The 24,862-nt window shown below is 45.2% G+C and overlaps 2 protein-coding genes across 7 annotated transcripts in view; one reads left to right on the forward strand and one right to left on the reverse strand.

Moving 5' to 3' along the window:
* Window positions 1–14,847, forward strand: part of TBCD (tubulin folding cofactor D) — a 707,681-nt gene extending 692,834 nt beyond the window's left edge. The window contains exons 38-40 of the mRNA XM_063961004.1: window positions 2,884–2,993; window positions 4,041–4,125; window positions 14,679–14,847. Of these exons, the coding sequence (XP_063817074.1) occupies window positions 2,884–2,993; window positions 4,041–4,125; window positions 14,679–14,690 (207 nt within the window). The 3' untranslated portion in view covers window positions 14,691–14,847. The remainder of the gene's footprint in view (window positions 1–2,883; window positions 2,994–4,040; window positions 4,126–14,678) is intronic.
* A 316-nt stretch (window positions 14,848–15,163) lies between these two features.
* The window catches only part of B3GNTL1 (UDP-GlcNAc:betaGal beta-1,3-N-acetylglucosaminyltransferase like 1), a 995,378-nt gene continuing 985,679 nt past the window's right edge, over window positions 15,164–24,862 (reverse strand). For all 6 annotated transcript variants that reach the window (XM_063961006.1, XM_063961011.1, XM_063961009.1 and 3 more), the window contains 2 exons: window positions 17,676–17,769; window positions 15,164–15,634 (listed from right to left, as the gene is read on the reverse strand). In XM_063961006.1, coding sequence (XP_063817076.1) covers window positions 17,689–17,769 — 81 coding nt within the window. In that variant the 3' untranslated portion in view covers window positions 15,164–15,634; window positions 17,676–17,688. The remainder of the gene's footprint in view (window positions 15,635–17,675; window positions 17,770–24,862) is intronic.

The following is a 24,862-nucleotide window of genomic DNA, read 5'->3' on the forward strand; positions in this document are numbered from 1 at the left end:
ACTTCCTCAGTCGTCAGGACGTACACGCCGCAGAGTGGAGTCTTCATCCGGAGGTCTTCCAACTCCTTATAGACAAGTGGGGTCTACCAGATGTAGACCTGGTGGCGTCTCGACACAATCACAAGGTTCCGGTCTTCGGAGCAAGGACAAGGGAACCTCAAGCAGCGTTCGTGGACGCAGTGGCAATTCCATGGAACTTTCGGCTGCCATACGTGTTCCCTCCTGTGTCACTCCTGCCCAGGGTACTACGGAAGTTCAAGCAAGAAGGAGGAATACTGCTTCTAGTCGCTCCAGCGTGGCCCAGACGGCATTGGTTCTCAGACCTGCAGGGTCTCTCGATTGAGCGTCCTCTTCTACTTCCTCAACGCCCAGACCTCCTCATTCAGGGCCCTTGCGTTTACCAGCACCTGGCAAGACTAGCTTTGACGGCGTGGCTCTTGAAGCTTCACTCCTGAGGGCTTAAGTGTTTTCTGAGGCGGTTATTCAAACTATGTTGAAGGCCCGCAAACCGGCTTCTGCACGGATTTAATATAGGGTCAGGAATTCTTACTTCGCCTGGTGTGCTGCTAAGAATTATGATGCATACAAGTTTAGTACTTCCAGAATTTTGGCTTTTTTGCAACAAGGCCTGGATTTAGGACTTCGCCTGGCCTCCCTCAAGGTTCACATTTCTGCCTTGTCTGTGTGGTTCCAGCGAAATTTTTTTTATCTATTCTTGACGTTCATACATTCACTCACGGCGTACTACAGATTCAGCCTCCCTATGTCCCTCCTGTGGCTCCATGGGATCTGTTGTTCATAATGCCCTTCAAGAGTCTCCGTTTGAACCTCTTGAGTCTGTGGACCTTAACTACCTTACGCTTAAGGTAATTTTTCTTTTGGCTATTGCCTCTGCTAGGAGGGTGTCAGACTTAGGCGCTTTGTCCTGTCGTCCACCCTTTCTGATTTTTCACCGTGACCGGACAGTTTTACAACTCGCCCTGGTTATCTACTTAAGGTGGTGTCATCTTTCCACCTTAACCAAGAGATTGTGTTTCCGGCCTTTATCTCTCCTGATTTGTCCTCCAAAGAGCGGTCTTTGGATGTGGTACGGGCTCTCCGTATATATGTAGAAAGGACTGCCTCTATCAGGAGGTCAGATTCTCTTTTTGTACCTTTTGTTTTTCACAAATGTGGCTGGCCTGCGAATAAGCAGACCTTGGCCAGATGGATTAGAATAGTGATTGCACAAGCTTATGTGCAGGCTGGACTCCCAGCTCCTGCTGCTATCAAGTCCCATTCTACTCGGGTCTGTTGGACCTTCTTGGGTGGCCCGCCATGGCGCGTCCGCTGAACAATTTTGCAAAGCGGCTACGTGGTCCTCAGTGAACACGTTCATCAGGTTCTATGCCTTTGATACTTCCGCCACCCAGGATGCTTCCTTTGGACACCGGGTCCTTGTGCCCATTACAGTGCGTCCCCTCCCATGAGAAACTGCTTTAGGACATCCCCGATGTTATTCCCTGTGGAATACCAGAGTACCCCGCTGCAGAATAGGAGGTTTATGGTAAGACTTACCATTGTTAAATCTCTTTCTGCGAGGTACACTGGTTTCCAAAGGGCGCCCACCCTGATGCACTTAGCTTCTTAGGGTTTGTATTGAATTAGCCGCTGGTACCTTCTCCTGTCGTGAGAATGTGGGTCTATGTGACTAACATCTACCATCTCTCTTACCTGCTGCTGCATTGGACTGTTTAACAAAACTGAGCTCCAGTGCCTGGAGGCGGGGCTATAGAGGAGGCAGTGCAGTGCATCCTGGGAACAGTCAAAGCTTTAGCCTGTTGGTGCCTCGGATCAAGATCCAACTCTACACCCTGATGTTATTCCCTGTGGTAACCAGTGTACCTTGCCGAAAGAGATTTAGCAATGGTAAGTCTTACCATAAATCTCCTTTTTTGTTATATTTTCCGTCATAAAAAAGTAGACCCTGTCTTGCTGTTTCTTGTAAACTAGTGCTTGTGAATAGTCCATAATGCTAACTACTGGGCTGAGCCAGGCACATTGAGGTCACATGTGGTTCAGTGCATTTGGATGCCATAAGTGAGACTATTGCAGATGTAATGAGAGGCTAGTAATATCTGGAACAGAGACACAGACTTTTCTGCGGATTTGGAAAGCTATGTTGATATTGGATGCACTTTTTGTAATACTAATCACTGACAGGTTCAAGGCGTCTGCTGATGACAAAAACGTCTGTGCTAAATTCCTTATCGTGTGCTAGTTCTAAGAGTGTATCAAGCTTGTTAGAGCTAGTGTGTGTGTGTGCGTGTGTGTGTGTGTCTGTGTGTGTGTGTGTGTGTGTGTGTGTGTGTGTGTGTGTGTGTGTGTGTGTGTGTAAATGTCTGGGTTTCATAAATGCAAATATTCATTTACAAATAGCATGCTTCATGCTATGAGGAGCTTCCTGAGTAATACAATGTTACACTCCCAAGTAAAGGGAGTACCCTCATATTACAATGATATTTCAGTATTGGATTAATTTACAGGATAGGTTTCATACAAAGCACAGTTAGTTATGTTATAGCACACACCTAAACCGCAGCACTTTACAGAGAACATTTGGTCATTTAAAATACAAACAGCAGCATTCCAGCCTTTGGAAGGTTGGTTGGTACTTAGGGAGAGATGTAATAAGCCTTGAAAAGAGATATATTTCACGGTGATAAAGTACCAGTTGTTTGAGGCAGGTGAAACAAAATCCCTGATAAGCTGCAGCTCGCACCGGTTTATTAGGGCTATTTGGATAGCCTCTGGCGAAGCAATTACCTGCGGTCAGTGACTGAGGATAATTGGATACCGCCCTACGTGTGGTAAGTGCTGATTGCCTGTATGTTTCTCCCACAGGTAAGAAAGTCCGCTGCCAGCGAGGTCTATGAAATGTTTATTACATACGATGATATTGTAGATCCAGAAATTCTGGATGAAGTAATGAGTGTGCTGAGCGACACCAGCTGGTAAGTACTGTGGGCATTTGCCTGGCACTGTAACACTGAAGGTGTCTGTATAATAGCAGAATATGACTTCTATTCTAGCCACAATGCTTTTCGTATTCATAGACCTATCACCAAACTCCTTGGCTCTGGCCCTTTAATGTCCAGTGACCCAACAGGCAACCTTGCTAACAAGTTTAGCTTTGTTTTACCATGCCCATGACTAGTTAGAGACAGGAGTTAATGTGAAAGGGGATAACGGCCAAACGTTTCAGGTTCAGCTGACGTGAACTTACACTGTTAGTATAAACACTGTGCGGTTTCATTTAATCCTTTAGATTTTCCTTGGATAAGACCAGTGCTCGGAGGAATTTAGCGCTTCTGGAAAGTGTGATTGAAGGATTTTTGGAGGTTATTAAAAACGTGCTGGAATTCCAAAGCCCCTTTTGATGCCTGCAGTTCAGGGAATGAAAATAACACTCAGTGGGCAGCCACTGCCAGCATGACCATATCTCTGACTACTATTGTATATACAATGCCTCTGACACCACTTCAGGCATATCTGTCCAGCCTCCTGATCGTATCTCCTAGTATAATGTGTGCACATTGCGTTTCATGTCTGATTGTAAATCATTTCACAGTGAAAGATGAGTGGAAAACCCAGGTGGATACGTATTTCTGCTGGTAATGGCACTGCATCCTGGTCACACCTTTGTCAGCCGCATCCCATACTGTACACAAACATCGTATTAGCTGCTCTGCGTTTTAAAACAGGAACATAAATCTCCCTGCAGAACACTCAGTACATTAGTATAAGCTAAGTGCAGAGGTGATCGACTGCAACCCGGGGCACCACACACACACTAACATACAGTGTCTGCCCAGGTATGGCCCAGCAGCTCCTTCATCACAGTGCGGCACATGATCAGTAGACACTCCTACTTCCCTCCTCACAGCTCAGTGTTTTCTGAAGTCAAATCAATTCTAAACATCTTCCTGCAATGTGTTATCCTTCATCACACAGAACAGAGTACAGGGCCAGGTTTATGTAAGTGTCCTCTTTCTCTGCAGGGATGCTGACCTGGCAAGCGTGCGAGAGAAGCGTAACTACCTGTGCGACTTGATGAAAGTGCCTAAACCTACACTGGTGCCCAAGGTAAGACAGAGTGTCATGTGTTATTAATAGTAATTATCCAGATACTTCCATGTCTCACTGTTGTTACTGGTATATAGAGAGAAATGTGGGTGTCTATTATCAAAGGCTCTAGGTCAGTGTTTTTCAACCACTGTGCCGTGGCACACTAGTGTGCCCTGAGCAGTGTCCAGGTGTGCCGCCATAGAAGCCACAGCCATGCCAGTCAGTGTTTTGCCACTACTATGGCCATGGAACGATCAATACTGGTGGGTTTAGTGGTTGGAGAGCCAGCTCTAATTTTGGGCCCGGGCAGTGTTGGTCTCTTTTGGCTTTCTCAGATGTGGCTCAGGCGTTACCTATGGAGAAGCTGCGACATGACATCCTAGGACACGCAACTGCACCATGCATCACCATTATATTTGAGTGTGCCTTGGCAATATTTAAATCTTGTTCAGTGTACCGCGAGTTGTAAAAGGTTGAAAATCTCTGCTCTAGGTCCTGCACAAATGGGATGTTTTATTCACAGGATTTATGAAAGTTTCCTGCAAGTGAAGACTATCTTGAGTGATAACCTTCACTGTGCTATTCTGTGATGCGTTCCCATGTAAAGGATGGGGTAACCAACATATAATAGCTGTGGTTGCCGACACCATCTCAGGATGGTATTAGCCAGGGTCACCCAAAGAAAAATACTTTTCTTTTTAGTTTTAATGCTTATTATTTTTTGTTACAACGAACCTGGAACTGTCGCAGTGGTGCATGAGGGAGGGAATAAGCTCACACTTGCTCAGGCGGCCTGCATCGCTCAGCTGCCCTGGTGACATTTAATTTAAATACATTTTGGTGAAGAAAAGTTTGGTTCATGTTCAGAACGTGGGATCCCCTTGGTTAGAGTAACTGAACTGCTTCAGAACATCAGTAAACTTGTTCAGAACAGTGAAATGTGTACCCTAGCGGGCTCGCCACCCATCGGGCACGGTGGCTGTCTTCGCTTGCCACTGGTTATTATTCCCAGTAGATGTCCACGTGGATAGTATTCTGAGACAGTTTAGTTATGCTAGCCCAAGGAGTCCCATGTTCTGATCTTGAGCAACATACTAATGTGGGGTTTTAGAATTAATCATAGTATAGCAAGCGTGACAGTATCACAGTGAGACAGAGTGTGTGTGTGTGTGTGTGTGTGTGCGCGCGCGCAAGTAGTGGGGGCTTTAAACATATAGGCTGCTGTATTGTGGGCAATGAGGTTAACTAGTATTGCTGCTGTATGACAGTGAGATTGATGATTTCCCAAGTCCCCCAACTACAGTAGCGTAGCTGCAATAATGGTCCTATATCAGAAACCCTGCAGCTCAGTCATGTACTGTACCTACCCCTGTAGTGTCCAGAACAGGCGGAAGAGGAAGAAAGTGTTCTGTGTCCATATCTATCGCACCGGACTGAGCTCCTATGTTAGAAATTAACAGAAACTTTTTTAAGAAAAAAAATACCCTTGTAGACATTGACAGACAATCCAGTGGTTTGGGGACAACAAGGGGAGGGGGAGCTGACTATATTTATAACCACAGGTGGCTATGTGAAAGAGGATAGGGTTTAAATCAGGCGGGCGTTCAGCCCATAATGTGAAGGAGACCAAGGGTTAAACCGTGGATAGGCAGCACCAGGTTAGCTAATCTGATACAGATGTTGGGTTAGTAAATGTATGTTCTTATCTGTAAGGAATGGGAGGAATTTATTAGTGAAAACCCCCGGTCTGGACACACGATACTTCTGATGGGGAACATGCAGAACTCTGCTGTAAGCACACAGCAGCGCTATAACGTGACATGTCACATATATGCTGCAGTACCATACAATGCAGTAATGTTCTAGATCATATCACATAACATCTGACAGCAAAAAGAAACGAGGGAGATGTATAGAAAGCACCATCTGTTCTGTGTCCTTAAAAATAAGATTTTACTTACCGATAAATCTATTTCTCGGAGTCCGTAGTGGATGCTGGGGTTCCTGAAAGGACCATGGGGAATAGCGGCTCCGTAGGAGACAGGGCACAAAAAGTAAAGCTTTTCCAGATCAGGTGGTGTGCACTGGCTCCTCCCCCTATGACCCTCCTCCAGACTCCAGTTAGGTACTGTGCCCGGACGAGCGTACACAATAAGGGAGGATTTTGAATCCCGGGTAAGACTCATACCAGCCACACCAATCACACCGTACAACCTGTGATCTAAACCCAGTTAACAGTATGATAACAGCGGAGCCTCTGAAAGATGGCTTCCTTCAACAATAACCCGAATTAGTTAACAATAACTATGTACAATTTATGCAGATAATCCGCACTTGGGATGGGCGCCCAGCATCCACTACGGACTCCGAGAAATAGATTTATCGGTAAGTAAAATCTTATTTTCTCTATCGTCCTAGTGGATGCTGGGGTTCCTGAAAGGACCATGGGGATTATACCAAAGCTCCCAAACGGGCGGGAGAGTGCGGATGACTCTGCAGCACCGAATGAGAGAACTCCAGGTCCTCCTTAGCCAGAGTATCAAATTTGTAAAATTTTACAAACGTGTTCTCCCCTGACCACGTAGCTGCTCGGCAAAGTTGTAATGCCGAGACCCCTCGGGCAGCCGCCCAAGATGAGCCCACCTTCCTTGTGGAGTGGGCCTTTACAGATTTAGGCTGTGGCAGGCCTGCCACAGAATGTGCAAGTTGGATTGTGCTACAGATCCAACGAGCAATCGTCTGCTTAGACGCAGGAGCACCCATCTTGTTGGGTGCATACAATATAAACAACGAGTCAGATTTTCTGACTCCAGCTGTCCTTGCAATATATATTTTTAATGCTCTGACAACGTCCAGTAACTTGGAGTCCTCCAAGTCACTTGTAGCCGCAGGCACTACAATAGGCTGGTTCAGATGAAATGCTGACACCACCTTAGGGAGAAAATGCGGACGAGTCCGCAGTTCTGCCCTGTCCGAATGGAAAATCAGATATGGGCTTTTGTAAGATAAAGCTGCCAGTTCTGACACTCTCCTGGCCGAAGCCAGGGCTAGAAGCATGGTCACTTTCCATGTGAGATATTTCAAATCCACCTTCTTTAGTGGTTCAAACCAATGAGATTTTAGAAAGTCCAAAACCACATTGAGATCCCACGGTGCCACTGGAGGCACCACAGGAGGCTGTATATGCAGCACTCCCTTAACAAAGGTCTGGACTTCAGGGACTGAAGCCAATTCTTTTTGAAAGAAAATCGACAGGGCCGAAATTTGAACCTTAATAGATCCCAATTTGAGACCCATAGACAATCCTGATTGCAGGAAATGTAGGAATCGACCCAGTTGAAATTCCTCCGTCGGAGCACTCCGATCTTCGCACCACGCAACATATTTTCGCCAAATTCGGTGATAATGTTGCACGGTTACTTCCTTCCTTGCTTTAATCAAAGTAGGAATGACTTCTTCCGGCATGCCTTTTTCCTTTAGGATCCGGCGTTCAACCGCCATGCCGTCAAACGCAGCCGCGGTAAGTCTTGAAACAGACAGGGACCCTGCTGAAGCAAGTCCCTCCTTAGAGGTAGAGGCCACGGATCTTCCGTGATCATCTCTTGAAGTTCCGGGTACCAAGTCCTTCTTGGCCAATCCGGAACCACTAGTATCGTTCTTACGCCTCTTTGCCGTATAATTCTCAATACTTTTGGTATGAGAGGCAGAGGAGGAAACACATACACCGACTGGTACACCCAAGGCGTTACCAGCGCGTCCACAGCTATTGCCTGCGGATCTCTTGACCTGGCGCAATACCTGTCCAGTTTTTTGTTGAGGCGAGACGCCATCATGTCCACCATTGGTCTTTCCCAACGGGTTACCAGCATGTGGAAGACTTCTGGATGAAGTCCCCACTCCCGGGTGAAGATCGTGTCTGCTGAGGAAGTCTGCTTCCCAGTTGTCCACTCCCGGGATGAACACTGCTGACAGTGCTATCACATGATTCTCTGCCCAGCGAAGAATCCTTGCAGCTTCTGCCATTGCACTCCTGCTTCTTGTGCCGCCCTGTCTGTTCACATGGGCGACTGCCGTGATGTTGTCCGACTGGATCAACACCGGTTTTCCCTGAAGCAGAGGTTCTGCCTGGCTTAGAGCATTGTATATTGCTCTTAGTTCCAGAATGTTTATGTGAAGAGACGTTTCCAGACTCGTCCATACTCCCTGGAAGTTTCTTCCTTGTGTGACTGCTCCCCAGCCTCTCAGGCTGGCGTCCGTGGTCACCAGGATCCAATCCTGTATGCCGAATCTGCGGCCCTCCAATAGATGAGGACTCTGCAACCACCACAGAAGAGACACCCTTGTCCTTGGAGACAGGGTTATCCGTAGGTGCATCTGAAGATGCGACCCTGACCATTTGTCCAACAGATCCCTTTGGAAAATTCTTGCGTGGAATCTGCCGAATGGAATTGCTTCGTAAGAAGCCACCATTTTTCCCAGGACTCTTGTGCATTGATGTACAGACACCTTTCCTGGTTTTAGGAGGTTCCTGACAAGCTCGGATAACTCCTTGGCTTTTTCCTCCGGGAGAAAAACCTTTTTCTGAACCGTGTCCAGAATCATCCCTAGGAACAGCAGACAAGTTGTCGGCATTAACTGGGATTTTGGAATATTCAGAATCCACCCGTGCTGTTTTAGCACTTCTTGAGACAGTGCTAATCCCATCTCTAGCTGTTCTCTGGACCTTGCCCTTATTAGGAGATCGTCCAAGTATGGGATAATTAATATGCCTTTTCTTCGAAGAAGAATCATCATCTCGGCCATTACCTTTGTAAAGATCCGAGGTGCCGTGGACAATCCGAACGGCAGCGTCTGAAACTGATAGTGACAGTTTTGTACAACGAACCTGAGGTACCCCTGGTGTGAGGGGTAAATTGGAACGTGGAGATACGCATCCTTGATGTCCAAGGATACCATAAAGTCCCCCTCTTCCAGGTTCGCTATCACTGCTCTGAGTGACTCCATCTTGAACTTGAACTTCTTTATGTACAGGTTCAAGGACTTCAGATTTAGAATAGGCCTTACCGAGCCATCCGGCTTCGGTACCACAAAAAGAGTGGAATAATACCCCTTCCCTTGTTGTAGAAGAGGTACCTTGACTATCACCTGCTGAGAGTACAGCTTGTGAATGGCTTCCAAAACCGTCTCCCTTTCGGAGGGGGACGTTGGTAAAGCAGACTTCAGGAAACGGCGAGGTGGATCTGTCTCTAATTCCAACCTGTACCCTTGAGATATTATCTGCAGGATCCAGGGATCTACCTGCGAGTGAGCCCACTGCGCGCTGTAATTTTTGAGACGACCGCCCACCGTCCCCGAGTCCGCTTGAGAAGCCCCAGCGTCATGCTGAGGCTTTTGTAGAAGCCGGGGAGGGCTTCTGTTCCTGGGAAGGAGCTGCGTGTTGCTGTCTCTTCCCTCGACCTCTGCCTCGTGGCAGATATGAATAGCCCTTTGCTCTCTTATTTTTAAAGGAACGAAAGGGCTGCGGTTGAAAAGTCGGTGCCTTTTTCTGTTGGGGAGTGACTTGAGGTAGAAAGGTGGATTTCCCGGCTGTAGCCGTGGCCACCAAATCTGATAGACCGACTCCAAATAACTCCTCCCCTTTATACGGCAAAACTTCCATATGCCGTTTTGAATCCGCATCGCCTGTCCACTGTCGCGTCCATAAAGCTCTTCTGGCCGAAATGGACATAGCACTTACCCGTGATGCCAGTGTGCAGATATCCCTCTGTGCATCACGCATATAAAGAAATGCATCCTTTATTTGTTCTAACGACAGTAAAATATTGTCCCTGTCCAGGGTATCAATATTTTCCATCAGGGACTCTGACCAAACTACCCCAGCACTGCCCATCCAGGCAGTCGCTACAGCTGGTCGTAGTATAACACCTGCATGTGTGTATATACTTTTTTGGATATTTTCCATCCTCCTATCTGATGGATCTTTAAGTGCGGCCGTCTCAGGAGAGGGTAACGCCACTTGTTTAGATAAGCGTGTTAGCGCCTTGTCCACCCTAGGAGGTGTTTCCCAGCGCTCCCTAACCTCTGGCGGGAAAGGGTATAATGCCAATAATTTCTTTGAAATTATCAGCTTTTTATCAGGGGCAACCCACGCTTCATTACACACGTCATTTAATTCTTCTGATTCAGGAAAAACTATAGGTAGTTTTTTCACACCCCACATAATACCCTGTTTAGTGGTACCTGTAGTATCAGCTAAATGTAACGCCTCCTTCATTGCCAAAATCATATAACGTGTGGCCCTACTGGAAAATACGGTTGATTCGTCACCGTCACCACTGGAGTCAGTGCCTGCGTCTGGGTCTGTGTCGACCGACTGAGGCAAAGGGCGTTTCACAGCCCCTGACGGTGTTTGAGTCGCCTGGACAGGCACTAATTGATTGTCCGGCCGCCTCATGTCGTCAAACGACTGCTTTAGCGTGTTGACACTATCCCGTAGTTCCATAAATAAAGGCATCCATTCTGGTGTCGACTCCCTAGGGGGTGACATCCTCATATTTGGCAATTGCTCCGCCTCCACACCAATATCGTCCTCATACATGTCGACACACACGTACCGACACACAGCAGACACACAGGGAATGCTCCTAACGAAGACAGGACCCACTAGCCCTTTGGGGAGACAGAGGGAGAGTTTGCCAGCACACACCAAAAGCGCTATATATATATCAGGGATAGCCTTATAATAAGTGCTCCCTTATAGCTGCTTTGTTATATCAAAATATCGCCATAAATTTGCCCCCCCCTCTCTGTTTTACCCTGTTTCTGTAGTGCAGTGCAGGGGAGAGACTTGGGAGCCGTCCTGACCAGCGGAGCTGTGAGAGGAAATGGCGCCGTGTGCTGAGGAGATAGGCCCCGCCCCTTTTCTGGCGGGCTCGTCTCCCGCTATTTAGAGAAATCAGGCAGGGGTTAAATATCTCCATATAGCCTCTAGGGGCTATATGTGAGGTATTTTTAGCCTTTATATAGGTTACATTTGCCTCCCAGGGCGCCCCCCCCCAGCGCCCTGCACCCTCAGTGACCGCGTGTGAAGTGTGCTGAGAGGAAAATGGCGCACAGCTGCAGTGCTGTGCGCTACCTTTAGAAGACTGCAGGAGTCTTCAGCCGCCGATTCTGGACCTCTTCTGACTTCAGCATCTGCAAGGGGGCCGGCGGCGCGGCTCCGGTGACCATCCAGGCTGTACCTGTGATCGTCCCTCTGGAGCTTGATGTCCAGTAGCCAAGAAGCCAATCCATCCTGCACGCAGGTGAGTTGACTCCTTCTCCCCTCAGTCCCTCGCTGCAGTGATCCTGTTGCCAGCAGGAATCACTGTAAAATAAAAAACCTAGCTAAACTTTTTCTAAGCAGCTCTTTAGGAGAGCCACCTAGATTGCACCCTTCTCGGCCGGGCACAAAAATCTAACTGGAGTCTGGAGGAGGGTCATAGGGGGAGGAGCCAGTGCACACCACCTGATCTGGAAAAGCTTTACTTTTTGTGCCCTGTCTCCTGCGGAGCCGCTATTCCCCATGGTCCTTTCAGGAACCCCAGCATCCACTAGGACGATAGAGAAATAAGTCTTATTGATGCAACAATTTATCTCCTCCTATATTATGTCAGTGGTTTCCCTGCATGTCTTGTACATTTCCCCACCCAGCAGGTGTCGCTCTTGCTACTGCTATTGTATACATGGAAGGGTTTTAGTCTTAAACTGGCCACTGCTACGGGGGCATCATAATAAAGCAATAATATAATCAAAACAGTATAATTCTCAAATTTGTTGCAGAATTCTACAATTGATAAGTGAGACATTAGTAATTGGTATTTTCCCACTTCAAGTACAGAATGTCTACATAAAAATCCTGCTAAGTAATGGAAAGCAGTAGCTCTGTGTATAGCTCCCACCCAGTCTGTGGTGGGTTCTGCTTCCACATGGATTTGGGTGTGTGACCCTTGCCTATGTACAGCGAGAAACCAATCTCATATTTGTAATTTTTTTTAAAATAGCTTTTATTTAGACATCATGAATCAAGTGTACATCCAATAAAATCTCACCAATCTTATTCTAATCACAATTTCTCTATACCCAGTGAGTATTATTGCAGGCAGTGTTACCCAGCATGTCTGTAATCATGTCACAGGCTCCTACTAGTATGCTGCATCTTTCTGCACCCAAAGTTCCATTTACTGCATCCGATATTTCCCCCAAGTCAATGGCAGAGGGAACTTGGTGACCTGACCTGAGGCAACTGATGTGAATGGCCAAATATTCTCTGTAAAGTGCTGCGGAATACGTGTGCGCTATATAAATAACTAGTAACACATAAGTACATGTTGCCATCGACCAGAAGGTCGTGACAATGCTTTCTAATAAGGTTGTGAACCATGTTTCCAGGAGTGTACAAATAAACCTTAATTGGAAATGGCATGTTTCTTTGTTCCCCTATTTTAGTGCATAATAGACAGGGACCTTAGTGATTATAAAGGGACCCCTCCAGGAGTCCCTATATAATGATCCAACCCCCACAGTCCAAGGAGGCAGCCACAGTGTTTTTAGGGAGAAACGGGAGCAATACGTTCCCTCTCAGAGTAGCACTCACCTCTGACAGTGATAACTGGTGGCCATTCATATGGGGCAGTTGCATCAGCAGTTGGGGGATAAAATCAGCTACTAGGACTTTACGTGTCTGCCCTACACTTGCTATAATAACATAGAAGCAAAAAAAAAAAATTTGTTGCAAAAAGGTGAAGAATAACATTTTTCTTGTGTCAAAACAGGTAATTGAATTGGCCCCTAAAAATAATGAAAACAGTATTTTTATATCATAAAATAAAAACTATTACCTTTTTTCATTTAAACCAAATGAATATATCATGGACTTCTCCTGAGCTATAATGTCTGGTGTAGAGTATAACAGATGTAGTCTTGTACTTCAGGCCAATGTGCATAGATGCCTAGGGATTGCGGAATACAGTGTATTACCCGCTCACATGCCTTTGCATTTACTGATCATCATGGCGCCTATTTCCCCGGCCAGTGTTATGATGTAACCCTTGCTCACCCGTGCACAGAGCTGTCATTCAGCAGCCTGATAATAATAGAGCCCTGCCGAAAGCTTCACTCCACTGCACACTGCATGCTCACTGAGTGACAGGGACAATTACAGGTCTGATCTACCGTCTGTTACATGGTAATTGCACTGACCTTTATGGGAAAGGGACAAACATGAAAATACCTGGGCTCACTTAATAGCTATATATAGATATTACCTATAGTTATATTGGGCTCATCTAAAGCCTAGAGACTAAGGAATGTTATCTTAGTATTTAAGAAAATAGAAACTAAGACAACCATGCAGAACAGATATCCCCTGAGCTGCTAACGTAATGGGAGAGGAGTTTAGGAATGGCGTGGAGGCATAGAATTGGGACAGCGTCCTACTGCCAAACACTGGGCCTGGTGCAGAGGTGGACGCACTGCTGATGTCGGGCATAGTGGGGGATTGCTTTTGTTACTACACATGTGCCCCTGCAGAATGGCATCTGTCAGGGAGAAGTGTATGGGAAATGTAGTGGTCGTTCCTGGGTGGTGACAGGGAGGTATAATAGCGCACGGACAGAGATGACCCATGTTATGGGTATATTATAAGAGTGACAGTGGTTGTGTACATAGGAGGGCATACGCCATGGGGCTGGAGTGAAGATGGTGAGACATGTAAGGGCGCCCTACAAAATTAACCCTAGCGTGGATGTGTGTGTGTACATGTAATAGGGAATATAGATTGTAAGCTCCACTGGGGCAGGGTCTGATGTGAATGGCCAAGTATTCTCTCTGTAAAGCGCTGCGGAATATGTGTGCGCTATATAAATAACTGGTAATAAATAAATAAATAAATAAGGGTGCACCCACCAATCAGCATTACAGCGTGTAAGGAAGCTGACAGTGGGCATCTCAGCCCTTGCACATGTGGACACACACATACATCAGGGGATGGCTTTGTAGCATCATTTGCATAAGGTCACAGATGGGCGATCAGCAATATACGCAGCTGCAGGCACATCCACCTCTGACTCAGGCCCATTGTTAGGTATTCCATCAGGAGTAGGTTAGAGCTGGATGATACCTATAGTTGAGGCCTGGCTAACCTGTGGCTCTCGAACTGTTGTGAAACTACAAGTCCCAGCATGCCATTCTACACTTTTGCTATTAGGGAATAGTAAAACTTTGGCAGAGCATTTCACAACAGCTGGACGTCACAGGTTGGCCCCAATATCTAAGTCCAGAACCTGTGAAAGTAATATAAGCAATTCTTGGGTACAGTGCAGCGGAGGTAGCTATTCTCTGCAGACATATGGGCACTGATTGCCTGTGAATTGAATACCAGTGTTAGAGATGGGTTTCTAAGAAGTTACATTTGCAATAACATTCTCATCTGAGGTAACTAAGTACACTGTGTGTGTGTGTGTGTGTGGTACAAAATGTCCCTAATGCAGAGGAAATGTTCATTTTACAATATGAGCTTATTTTTCTTACAGGTGGCACAGTAATGAAAACAAGAAACCCTGGTGAACGGAGTGAAATTCCAATAACAAGTAGGACTGTAAAGCAGTCGATGCCATCCTGTCTCTGACCAGCAGGTGGCACTTTATGCTTAGTGTTAGCATGTACTGTCCTGTACTCTGAAATAAAATCATGTTTGTTGTACACAGACCTGCAGTGCATTACTACATGACAGGGGTCAGAGCCACAGTGTACGTGTGATAACATCTCTGCATAGTGGCTGGCTATGCTGACTTGTTTATGTGTGTAAAGCAGACATTACAGATCCCTTCCAAGATTCCCGAAATCACAGGTTATTATTGTGCTGGAGAAGTGTATAGCATGATGGGTAGGTGTAGGTGATGAGGATTTAGGCTACTGCAATGACTGTTAATAAAAGAGACACAATCTGATCTGGTTACTGGCAAATATCCCCCCAACTGCAAAACTTGTCATTGTAAGGACATAAGACGTCACCAGAGACGAGGCTGTGTTTTTATACAAGAAGGTTCATAGTTACAGATCATTGGTGTAATACACAGTTATGTTACAGAAATACAGTATTTAGCCTGGGGAATGCGTATGGCGGTATCATCAGCTTATTACACAGGGTTCCCATGTTATAGAAAGGAGATTACTTCTAATATCCTTGCAATCTATTTTGCGGTTACTTTTATTCTGTATTAACTTCATTTGTCTGTCAACTTGTCTACATCATAATAAGCCATTGTTATATACATTTCTAAGGCATACTGTTCTGTTCCATGCTATAAATTAGCACATTCCATGTAATTGATTTTCTGTCACAATAAGTGTATTAAATATTCTATCAGGCATAAAAAGGAGGTGCAATCCATAAATTCCTATTGCCGTTTATACGCCATACATGGGTCACCTCATTAGGACAGTGACATGCCTCTGCCTCTCAGGGAGCAGTGGAAGTTCTGTGTTCCTGGAATGTAATAAAGAGAAAAAATACATTACAATAGAAGAACACGCTACTTGTGGTCATCTATGTGATGAGTCTATCTTCCATTATGCTTTCATAAGCTCACACTGTAACTACACGTCACAGCTTTGCTATTAGGACTTGCTAAAACTGTGGCAGGTCATGCTAGATGTATAGCAGACGGAGGCTGCACATTGCTTGTCCCTGGCTATATGCCATAGTCTTACTGGCAATCAGTTAGTGAGTATTTTAGGAATAAGTTAAATCCATACACCCCAGTGTTACCGCATCCCCAACAGATCTATGTATAAATCTAATTGGTACGACCAGACCTTTTAGTCTACTAGACATGAGTATATTGTAAAAGCCCAATATGGTGGGTAGGTGTAGTTTACTAACATTAACTGGGCAGTCCTCCCTGGTAATAAAGGTGTACAAATACTATACATTGGTCTGAGTTAGGGCAAGCACCCTACATACTGTACTGAATACAACTTTCAATTTGGCTCCACAGAGGGAACAATTTCCACATTAACAATACAGTAGGTACTGTACATGTATGTTTGGATTAACCGTGATCTCTAACCCGTCCCCTTATTTTGCCTGGAAAAATTGGGGTTCTACTGTATAATCAAAGCCCTAATTGCTAGTATTAACCCTGTGCCTGGCATAAACATATGGGATACAACTGCAGCCAGGAGTGTTACCTGGTCAGATCATATCCCCCCCAAAAGTGCTGAACGGATTTCCTCCTGCAATCCACTGGGAGTGATGTTGTGGTCTCTGACCACCAACATCACGCCCCAGAATGATGTGCGAACGGAACACTGGGGCACATGCGCCTTAACTCCTTCAGTTGTGAGTTTCCAATTTAAAAACACACCCTGGGGGTGTGTTTTTAAATTGGCGTGGGGGTGGGTGCAGGAGGGCGAGTGACTGGGCAGGGCGAGGTTATTGCATGGTGATCGCCCGACCCAGCGTTGATTCCCGGCTGCCTTGCAGTGCCCGGGAATCCGCAAAATCCATTATACAGCTAAGCCCGCCGCCTGGCCAATAGGAGTCCGGGGGGAGGGCTTAACTCCATAATGGAGTAGGTTGATTCCCGGGCGCCGTGGACACCGCACAGCTGTCCCCAGAGAATCAGGAGGAAGTATGCACGGAAATCTTCCAGGGTAGCCAGCGCTGTCTAGCCCAGAAGATTTCCGAGCATACCACTGAAGCGGTTAACTAATAGTGTGAGGAGGGGATCACCCCCCACTCTACAGCATAACTATGCTGATCTGTGTGCAGAGAACAGCTGCAGCAGGGGAGACTGAAGATCAGTCCGCTGTGCCCCATCATCTGCTGCGCTCTGCTATAAGGTGTTATTGGCGGGGCTATGTTGGGGTGGTGTCAGTCATCTTTTGGCATAAGGGCTGGTAGGGGGGCAGCATTGCAACCGAACGTGAGTAATTTATTTATTATTTTAAGGGGTTGGGATTGCTGCCCCACTGTGGGTGAGAGTGGGGGCTCTGCCACTGAGGTCTATTACCACTAGGGGTTGGAGCTTCATAATGCTGTGGGGGGGTGTATATTTTTTGAAGAGGGTTGGAAGTAGTTTTACAATAGGGTCCTATGGACATGGGGTATAATTAATTTTTTTTTTTTAAATATATTATTAATAATCTTTTTTACATTTTGAAAAAAAAAAGGCAATTTTTGAGCTTTTTTTTGGGGGGGGGATCGACAGTGGTGAAAAACAAACAAACAAATTAGATACTTTACAGAGCAGCACTTCCTATTCTTGGCGCTTCAATATAAACCTCAGTGACTAGAGCTCTCCTGCACTTGAGGAAGGGCATTGCATCACGTCGCAAGTGACCGGGAGCTCAGCACACTATCTGCAATCAGACCATCCTGCAACTTGCAGTGATGCGTTCTGGCCTTTCAGAAACATATCCAAGGAAACCATATCCGAAGGTAAAGGGAGAACGCTCCCTGAACATTGTGGGCACCAGGTCATTCTACTGTGAAACATAGTTCTGAAGCCATTAGACGATGTTACCTGTTGCAGTATATCAGCTGAAGTGATAGTAGTCCACTCCTTCTTTCAGGTTGAGAGACCGCAGATTGTCTTCAAATCCTCCTCCTGTCAGGTCCTGAAGAAAAGCGAGAAATTAGTCCAGGGGTCTGTCAGTATGATGTGCTTAGCAACAGTCAGGGAACTTTCACTTTTCTGTATGTTCTGACAAAGATGACATAAAACAATTAACCATGGACTCTGGTACAAAACCATACAGTCTTTCTGGCCCACGATGATACATAAGGAACATTGCCTTCACTAAGGAATTTATTATAACCATTATAACCATTTTATACTAAGGAACACTTTGAAAAGAACAAAGGCTCCAAATGTGTATGTATCTGGCCATCTGATTCTAATCAAATCTTTATACTTTCTAGTGTTATATAACTACATTACCCACTCCTCCATCATATTGTCTCAGATGCTTGACTGTCAAATGGTTTGCAATTTTATCTATACTCAAAATCAGTAGCATACTTACTACGTGATAAAACAAAAATATACTTGCACCGGTGGTCGGCTGTGTCCAATGTACAGGTGAAACTCAGAAAATTAGAGTATCGTGCAAAAGTACATTTATTTCAGTAATTCAACTTAAAAGGTGAAACTAATATATTATATAGACTCCTTAAATGCAAAGTGCAATATTTCAAGCCTTTGTTATAATTTTGAGGATTGTGGCTTACAGTTTAAGAAAACCCCAAATTTCAGAAAATTAGAATATTACATAAAATCAATAAAAAAAAGGATTTTAAATACAGAAATGTCGTCCCTCTGAATAGTATAATCATGCATATGTACTCAATACTTGGTTTGGGCCCGTTTTGCATGAATTACTGCCTCAGTGCGGTGTGGCGTGGATTCTATCAGCCTGTGGCACTGCTGAGGTGTTATGTTAGACCAAGATGCTTCAATAGCAGCCTTAAGCTCTTCTGCATTGTTCGGTCTCATGTCTCTCATCTTTCTCTTGGCAATGCCCCATAGATGCTCTATGGGCTTCAGGTCAGGCGAGTTTGCTGGCCAATCCAGCGCAGTAATCCCACGGTAATTGAACCAGGTTTTGATACTTTTGGCAGTGTGGGTAGGTGCCAAGTCCTGCTGGAAAATGCAGTCAGCATCTCGATCTGACACTGAGGAAGCCGCTGACACGTTAAGTAGGCGGAGAAACGCGTCTCGAGAGCTCCATATCAGCAGCAAAATATTCCAACCAGCTGATGCTCTTTGACCGGCCGGCCCCGTGACCGTGACTTGTGACCCCGTTGCTCGGGGAGGATCGGGTGAGCACACCAACAGCATTGCCTGTGAGCTGTCAACTCCAGCTAAGGCTGTGAGGGGAAACATCCAGCCGGGAGGAAGACTTGCAAATCACCTGCATCTTTACAGGTTTCATACCATTATCCCACAATATTTCATATAATTATATTGTTAGCAGCAGGATTTATGAGGATTTGGACTGCTCCACAATATAAGCGTTACATGTTGCAAACATTTGCTTGATCACTAACCAAGCGGTTGCATGGGCATGAATGCTTGTTACTAAAATGCATGCTTTATCCGGATACTTACCAAAGTCTGTGAACTAACATTAACCCTTGCTTGGATATTTGGACTCCATAAGAACTATTTACATGTTCCATTTTATCAGCAATACAAGGCAATAAGCCATTAGGGAGTGTATATGCTTAACATAATATAGAAAGCTAGTATAAGTTTTTTTAATTTTATAAAAGGAGCTGTTATATCTCTCAATATAAGTTTTAATTAATTGTGTGTGTTTTAAGTGTACCAATTGTTTATTGTATGCTGGCCAGCAATTTGTATGTGTAAAATGTAATTTTTCAAAAATTAAAATCCACACCAGATGGAATAAGCGCATTCTCTCAATTTTTTGGTTTGGTTTTGCTATAGAAGGGGTTATTACCATTAACCCCTGAGAGACTGCTGCATTCGGTTTGTATCTGCCACAGCGCTAGGATAATTGGGTTAGAGATCTCCATAAAGCTGGTCTGCTGAAGGAAGCATAAAGTGCTCTAAAATGTCCTGGTAGACGGCTACGTTGACTCTGGACTTAATAAAGCACAGTGGACCAACACCAGCCGATGACATGGCTCCCCAAATCACCACAGACTGGAAATTTCAAACTGGACTTCAAGCATCTTGGATTGTGTGCCTCTCCATTCTTCCTCCATACGCTGGGACCTTGGTTTCCAAATGAGATGCAAAATTTGCTCTTATCAGAAAAGAGGACTTTGGTCCACTGAGCAACAGGCCAATTATTTTTTTTCTTTAGCCCAGTTAAGACACTTCTGACGTTGTTTGTTGTTCAAGAGCGGCTTGACAAGAGGAATAAGACATTTGAAGCCCATATATAGCCTCAGTCCACTCCTTATGAAGCTCACCCACACTTTTGAATGGCATTTTCCTGATAATCCTCTCCCGGCTGCGGTCATCTCTGCTGCTTGTGCACCTTTTTCTTCCACACTTTTCCCTTCCACTTAACTTTCTATTAATGTGCTTTGATACAGCACTTTGAGAACATCCAGACTGAGAGACCATTTAAAGTCTCAGGAACCCTTTGCAGGTGGTTTGGATTAATTAGCTGATTAGGGTGTGACACTTTGAGCCTACAATATTGAACCTTTTCACAATATTCTAATTTTCTGAGATTTTGGATTTGGGGTTTTCTTAAACTATAAGCCACAATCATCAAAATTATAACAAATAAAGGCTTGAAATATCTCACTTTGCATGTAATGAGTCTATATAATATATTATTGTCACCTTTTAAGTTGAATTACTGAAATAAATGAACTTTTGCACGATAATCTAATTTTCTGAGTTTCACCTGTATTCTTTACTAGAGACAAATGAGTACTTACTGTACAAGTTCCAGAACATTATATGGAGGGTGAAGTATGGCAGGACACACCGGACACAGAGACAGTGGCAGTATAAATAGGGGACACACAGGCAGAACAGGCCTTCAGCCTCCCAAATCACTGCTGAAGATTACAGAACACTCACCTGGCATACAGAACCATAGTTCATGATATTAATGTATTTAGGCCCAAATGTATTAAGCAATAAAAAGTGATAAAGTGGAGACAATAAAGAGTGATAAAAGCACCAATCAGCTCCTGTCATTTTTCAAACACATGACAGTTAGTTGAATGGCTGGTGCTTTATCACTCTTTATTCGTCTCCACTTCATGACTTTTTTAAGGCTTAATACCATACTTGCCTACCTGACCCTCTCCATGAGGGAGAAAATGCTCTGCTCCTGGACTTTCCTGGTAATGTATGATTGCCATCACCTGAGCTAGTTAATTGATAAGAAAGGTGTTTCACCACAGGTGATGGCAATCATACATTACCAGGAAAGTCCAGGAACAGAGCATTTTCTCCCTCATGGAGAGGGTCAGGTAGGCAAGTATGCTTAATACATTTGGGCCTTAGTTCTTCATGTCACTTCAACTCATACTTGCCTACCTGACCCTCTCAATGAGGGAGAAAATGCTCTTTTCCTGGTAATGTATGATTGCCATCACCTGTGGTGAAACACCTTTCTTATCAATTAATCAGCTCACCACAGGTGATGGCAATCATACATTACCAGGAAAATCCAGGAACAGAGCATTTTCTCCCTCATGGAGAGGGTCAGGTAGGCAAGTATGCTTCAACTTCCCATATTACTGGTACACGGGAGCTATTTGGATGGCAGGCTGTGTTGTTTTACCAATTTATAGTGACTTTTACAAGTGTTTCCTTCTCCACAGCACTTCCACTAACTCATAAACAGATCAAAAGAAACACCTGCAGCCTCAGCTCCACTTTACTCCCTAAACCATGAGGAGTATGCGGATCGCCTCCTAAATACTGGCCGGCCTTTCTTCTTTTATTTATAGGGTCTGGGGAACTACTGATGAAAGCAAATGCTGCTAATGACTTGATTCCTGTGCTTAAGAACAAAATAAGTGTATCCATCAAAGGAGAGCACTTCTGTGCTTGAAATATTATAACACACTCATAGTGTCCCCATCCACATTAACTTCTTTCTCAAGCTAGTAACCTCTTAATGATGGTTTACAGCCAGAGTCCTCCAAGGCACAATTATACACACACGTGGTCCTTAGCAGTGTTTGCTTAATGCCATGTTTTCAGGATTTCCATAAGCAATGAGAATTCCTTGATTTCTGGCCACACATTAAGGCTACATGGGAAATTTGTCTCAATATTGCCACATGTAATTCAGATCAGTTTCAGGTATGCCTGAAATTCCTGGTAGTGGTGGACTGATATTTGTATTGTGTGGTTTTGTCTAGTTAGGACAGGCCGGTCCATGTCCAGCTCTCATCATATACATGCACTTGTCCCTGGCAAAATGGAGATATTCAGTTATGTTGCTGAAAGGAATAAGAAATGCCAATCTTGAGTGATGGGATCAATCTATGATCCAGAGTGATTGACTTGACCATTCATTATCACAGGGTGAAATGTGCCTATAGAATAACACCAGGCTCTATACTTCTTTTCTTCCCGAGTAATCAGGGCCCAAGATCCTGGTTGGTGCAACTGGCAAATCATCCCCATCCCTTTCCCCAGAAATGGAACTTCTATTTCTTACGAAGTGGATGTGTCCTTTTTCCAAGGTACATTATGCTGGACTGATAGAAAGGGCCTTGCATGTACATATTCTTTTATACAGTATTCTATCAGGAGATGTTACATTTAACAAAATTAGTATTTTGCTTTGACCCGTTTCTGTGATATACCTCGCTACATACCCCATATCAAAAACTGTGTACCACTTTAAACAAAAAGTTTCTTTTAATTATCCCTTTCTCTCTTGCCATCCAAATGTACAAAGCTTTACATCTCTCTTAGCCCTACAAGTGCAATTCATTGTACACAAGTTCCCCTTAATATACACCCTGTACCACATGCAGTTACACAGGGGAGACAACCATCTTTGGGGCTAAACCAAGGTTCAGCCTATCAATTCACTAATAACTACTGACATTGCTGAGTCATAAGGCACAAAGTATAATGTGCCTACTTATTCCATTGGTTACAATATCATGAATATTGGTTCAGCTTCCATTGCAATGTGTGAAAAGTCTATTGTATGTCCTCCTCTGATACATACAGTAATGGTGCCCACACTCGGTGCTATCTGTGCTCTACTATTTGTGCTATGCAATTTGTACTTTAGTAGTATGCGATTTGAACTACACCCGAATTTGACGACACTACAATAACGAGATTTATGGTAAGAACTTACCGTTGTGAAATCTCTTTCTGCGAGGTACACTGGGCTCCACAAGGATTAACATCAGGATGTAGAGTAGGATCTTGATCCGAGGCACCAACAGGCTCAAAGCTTTGACTGTTCCCAAGATGCACTGCCCCGCCTCCGTGCACAGGAGCTCAGTTTCGTTAACCAGTCCAATGCAGTAGCAGGTACCAGAGATGACTATCGCTAGTAGCCAAATACACCACACACTCACCATAGGAGGGTGTCAGCGGCTAATGCCATACCAACCCAAAGAAGCCAAGTGCGTCAGGGTGGGCGCCTTGTGGAGCCCAGTGTACCTCGCAGAAAGAGATTTAACAACGGTACATTCTTACCATAAATCTCGTTTTCTGCTGCGGGGTACACTGGGTTCCACATGGATTAACATTGGGGATGTCCTAAAGCAGTTCCTTATGGGAGGGGGACGCACTGCAGCGGGCACAAGAACCTGTCGTCCAAAGGAAGCATCCTGGGAGGCGGAAGTATCGAAGGCATAGAACCTTATGAATGTGTTCACTGAGGACCACGTAGCCGCCTTGCACAATTGTTTAAGGGTTGCACCACGGCGGGCCGCCAAAGAAGGTCCGACAGACCGAGTAGAATGGGCTTTAATGGTAGCAGGAGCTGGAAGGCCAGCCTGCACATAAGCATGTACAATCACCATTCTAATCCATCTGGCCAGGGTCTGCTTGTTAGCAGGCCAGCCACTTTTGTGAAAACCAAACAGTACAAAGCGAGAATCAGATTTCCGAATGGAGGAGGTTCTCTTCACATATATATGGAGAGCCTGTACCACATCCAAAGACCGCTCTTTAGATGACACCTCAGGAGAATTAAAGGCAGGAACCACAATCTCCTGATTAAGGTGGAAGGAAGACACCACCTTAGGTAAATAACCCGGACGCGTTCTAAGAACCGCCCGGTCACGGGGAAAAATCAGATGGGGAGACTTACAGGATAAGGCACCCAAGTCCGAGACCCTTCTAGCTGAAGCGATAGCCAGCAAAAATAACACCTTAAGGGAAAGCCACTTAAGGTCTGCAGTCACAAGAGGTTCAAACGGAGACTCTTGCAAAGCCTCCAGAACCACAGACAGATCCCAAGGGGCCACAGGTGGCACATAAGGAGGCTGAATCCGCAACACGCCCTGAGTGAAGGTATGAACATCAGAAAGGGCAGCAATCTTTCTCTGAAACCAAACCGACATGGCAGAAATATGAACCTTGAGGGAGGCCAGACGAAGGCCTAAATCCAGGCCCTGTTGTAGGAAGGCCAACCGTTTGGCCGTACTAAACTTAAAAACGTCATGATAGGGAGACGTGCACCAAGAAAAGTAAGCATTCCAGACCCTATGGTAAATTCGAGCAGAAGCCGGCTTACGGGCCTTCAACATAGTTTAAACGACCGCCTCAGAAAAACCCTTGGCCCTCAAGACGGAAGCTTCAAGAGCCATGCCGTCAAAGCTAGATGGGCCAAGTCCTGGTAAACACAAGGGCCCTGAATGAGGAGGTCTGGTCGTAGTGGAAGTAGAAGGGGACGATCCAGCGAGAGGCACTGTGGATCGGAGAACCAGTGCCGTCTGGGCCACGCTGGAGCGATCAGAAGTAGGTTTCCTCCTTCTTGCTTGAACTTCTGTATTACTCTGGGCAGGAGTGACACTAGAGGGAACACGTACGGCAGCCGAAAGTTCCATGAAATAGCCAGAGCGTCCAGAAACGCTGCCTGAGGATCCCTTGTCCCGAAGACCGGAACCTTGTGATTGTGTCGAGACACCATCAGGTCCACATCTGGAAGGCCCCACGTGTCGACGATAAGTTGAAACACCTCTGGATGGAGGCTCCACTCTCCGGCGTGTACGTCCTGACGAATGAGA

The sequence above is a fragment of the Pseudophryne corroboree genome, chromosome 3, assembly GCF_028390025.1.
Source record: "Pseudophryne corroboree isolate aPseCor3 chromosome 3, aPseCor3.hap2, whole genome shotgun sequence".
In the NCBI taxonomy this organism is placed as follows: Eukaryota; Metazoa; Chordata; class Amphibia; order Anura; family Myobatrachidae; genus Pseudophryne; species Pseudophryne corroboree.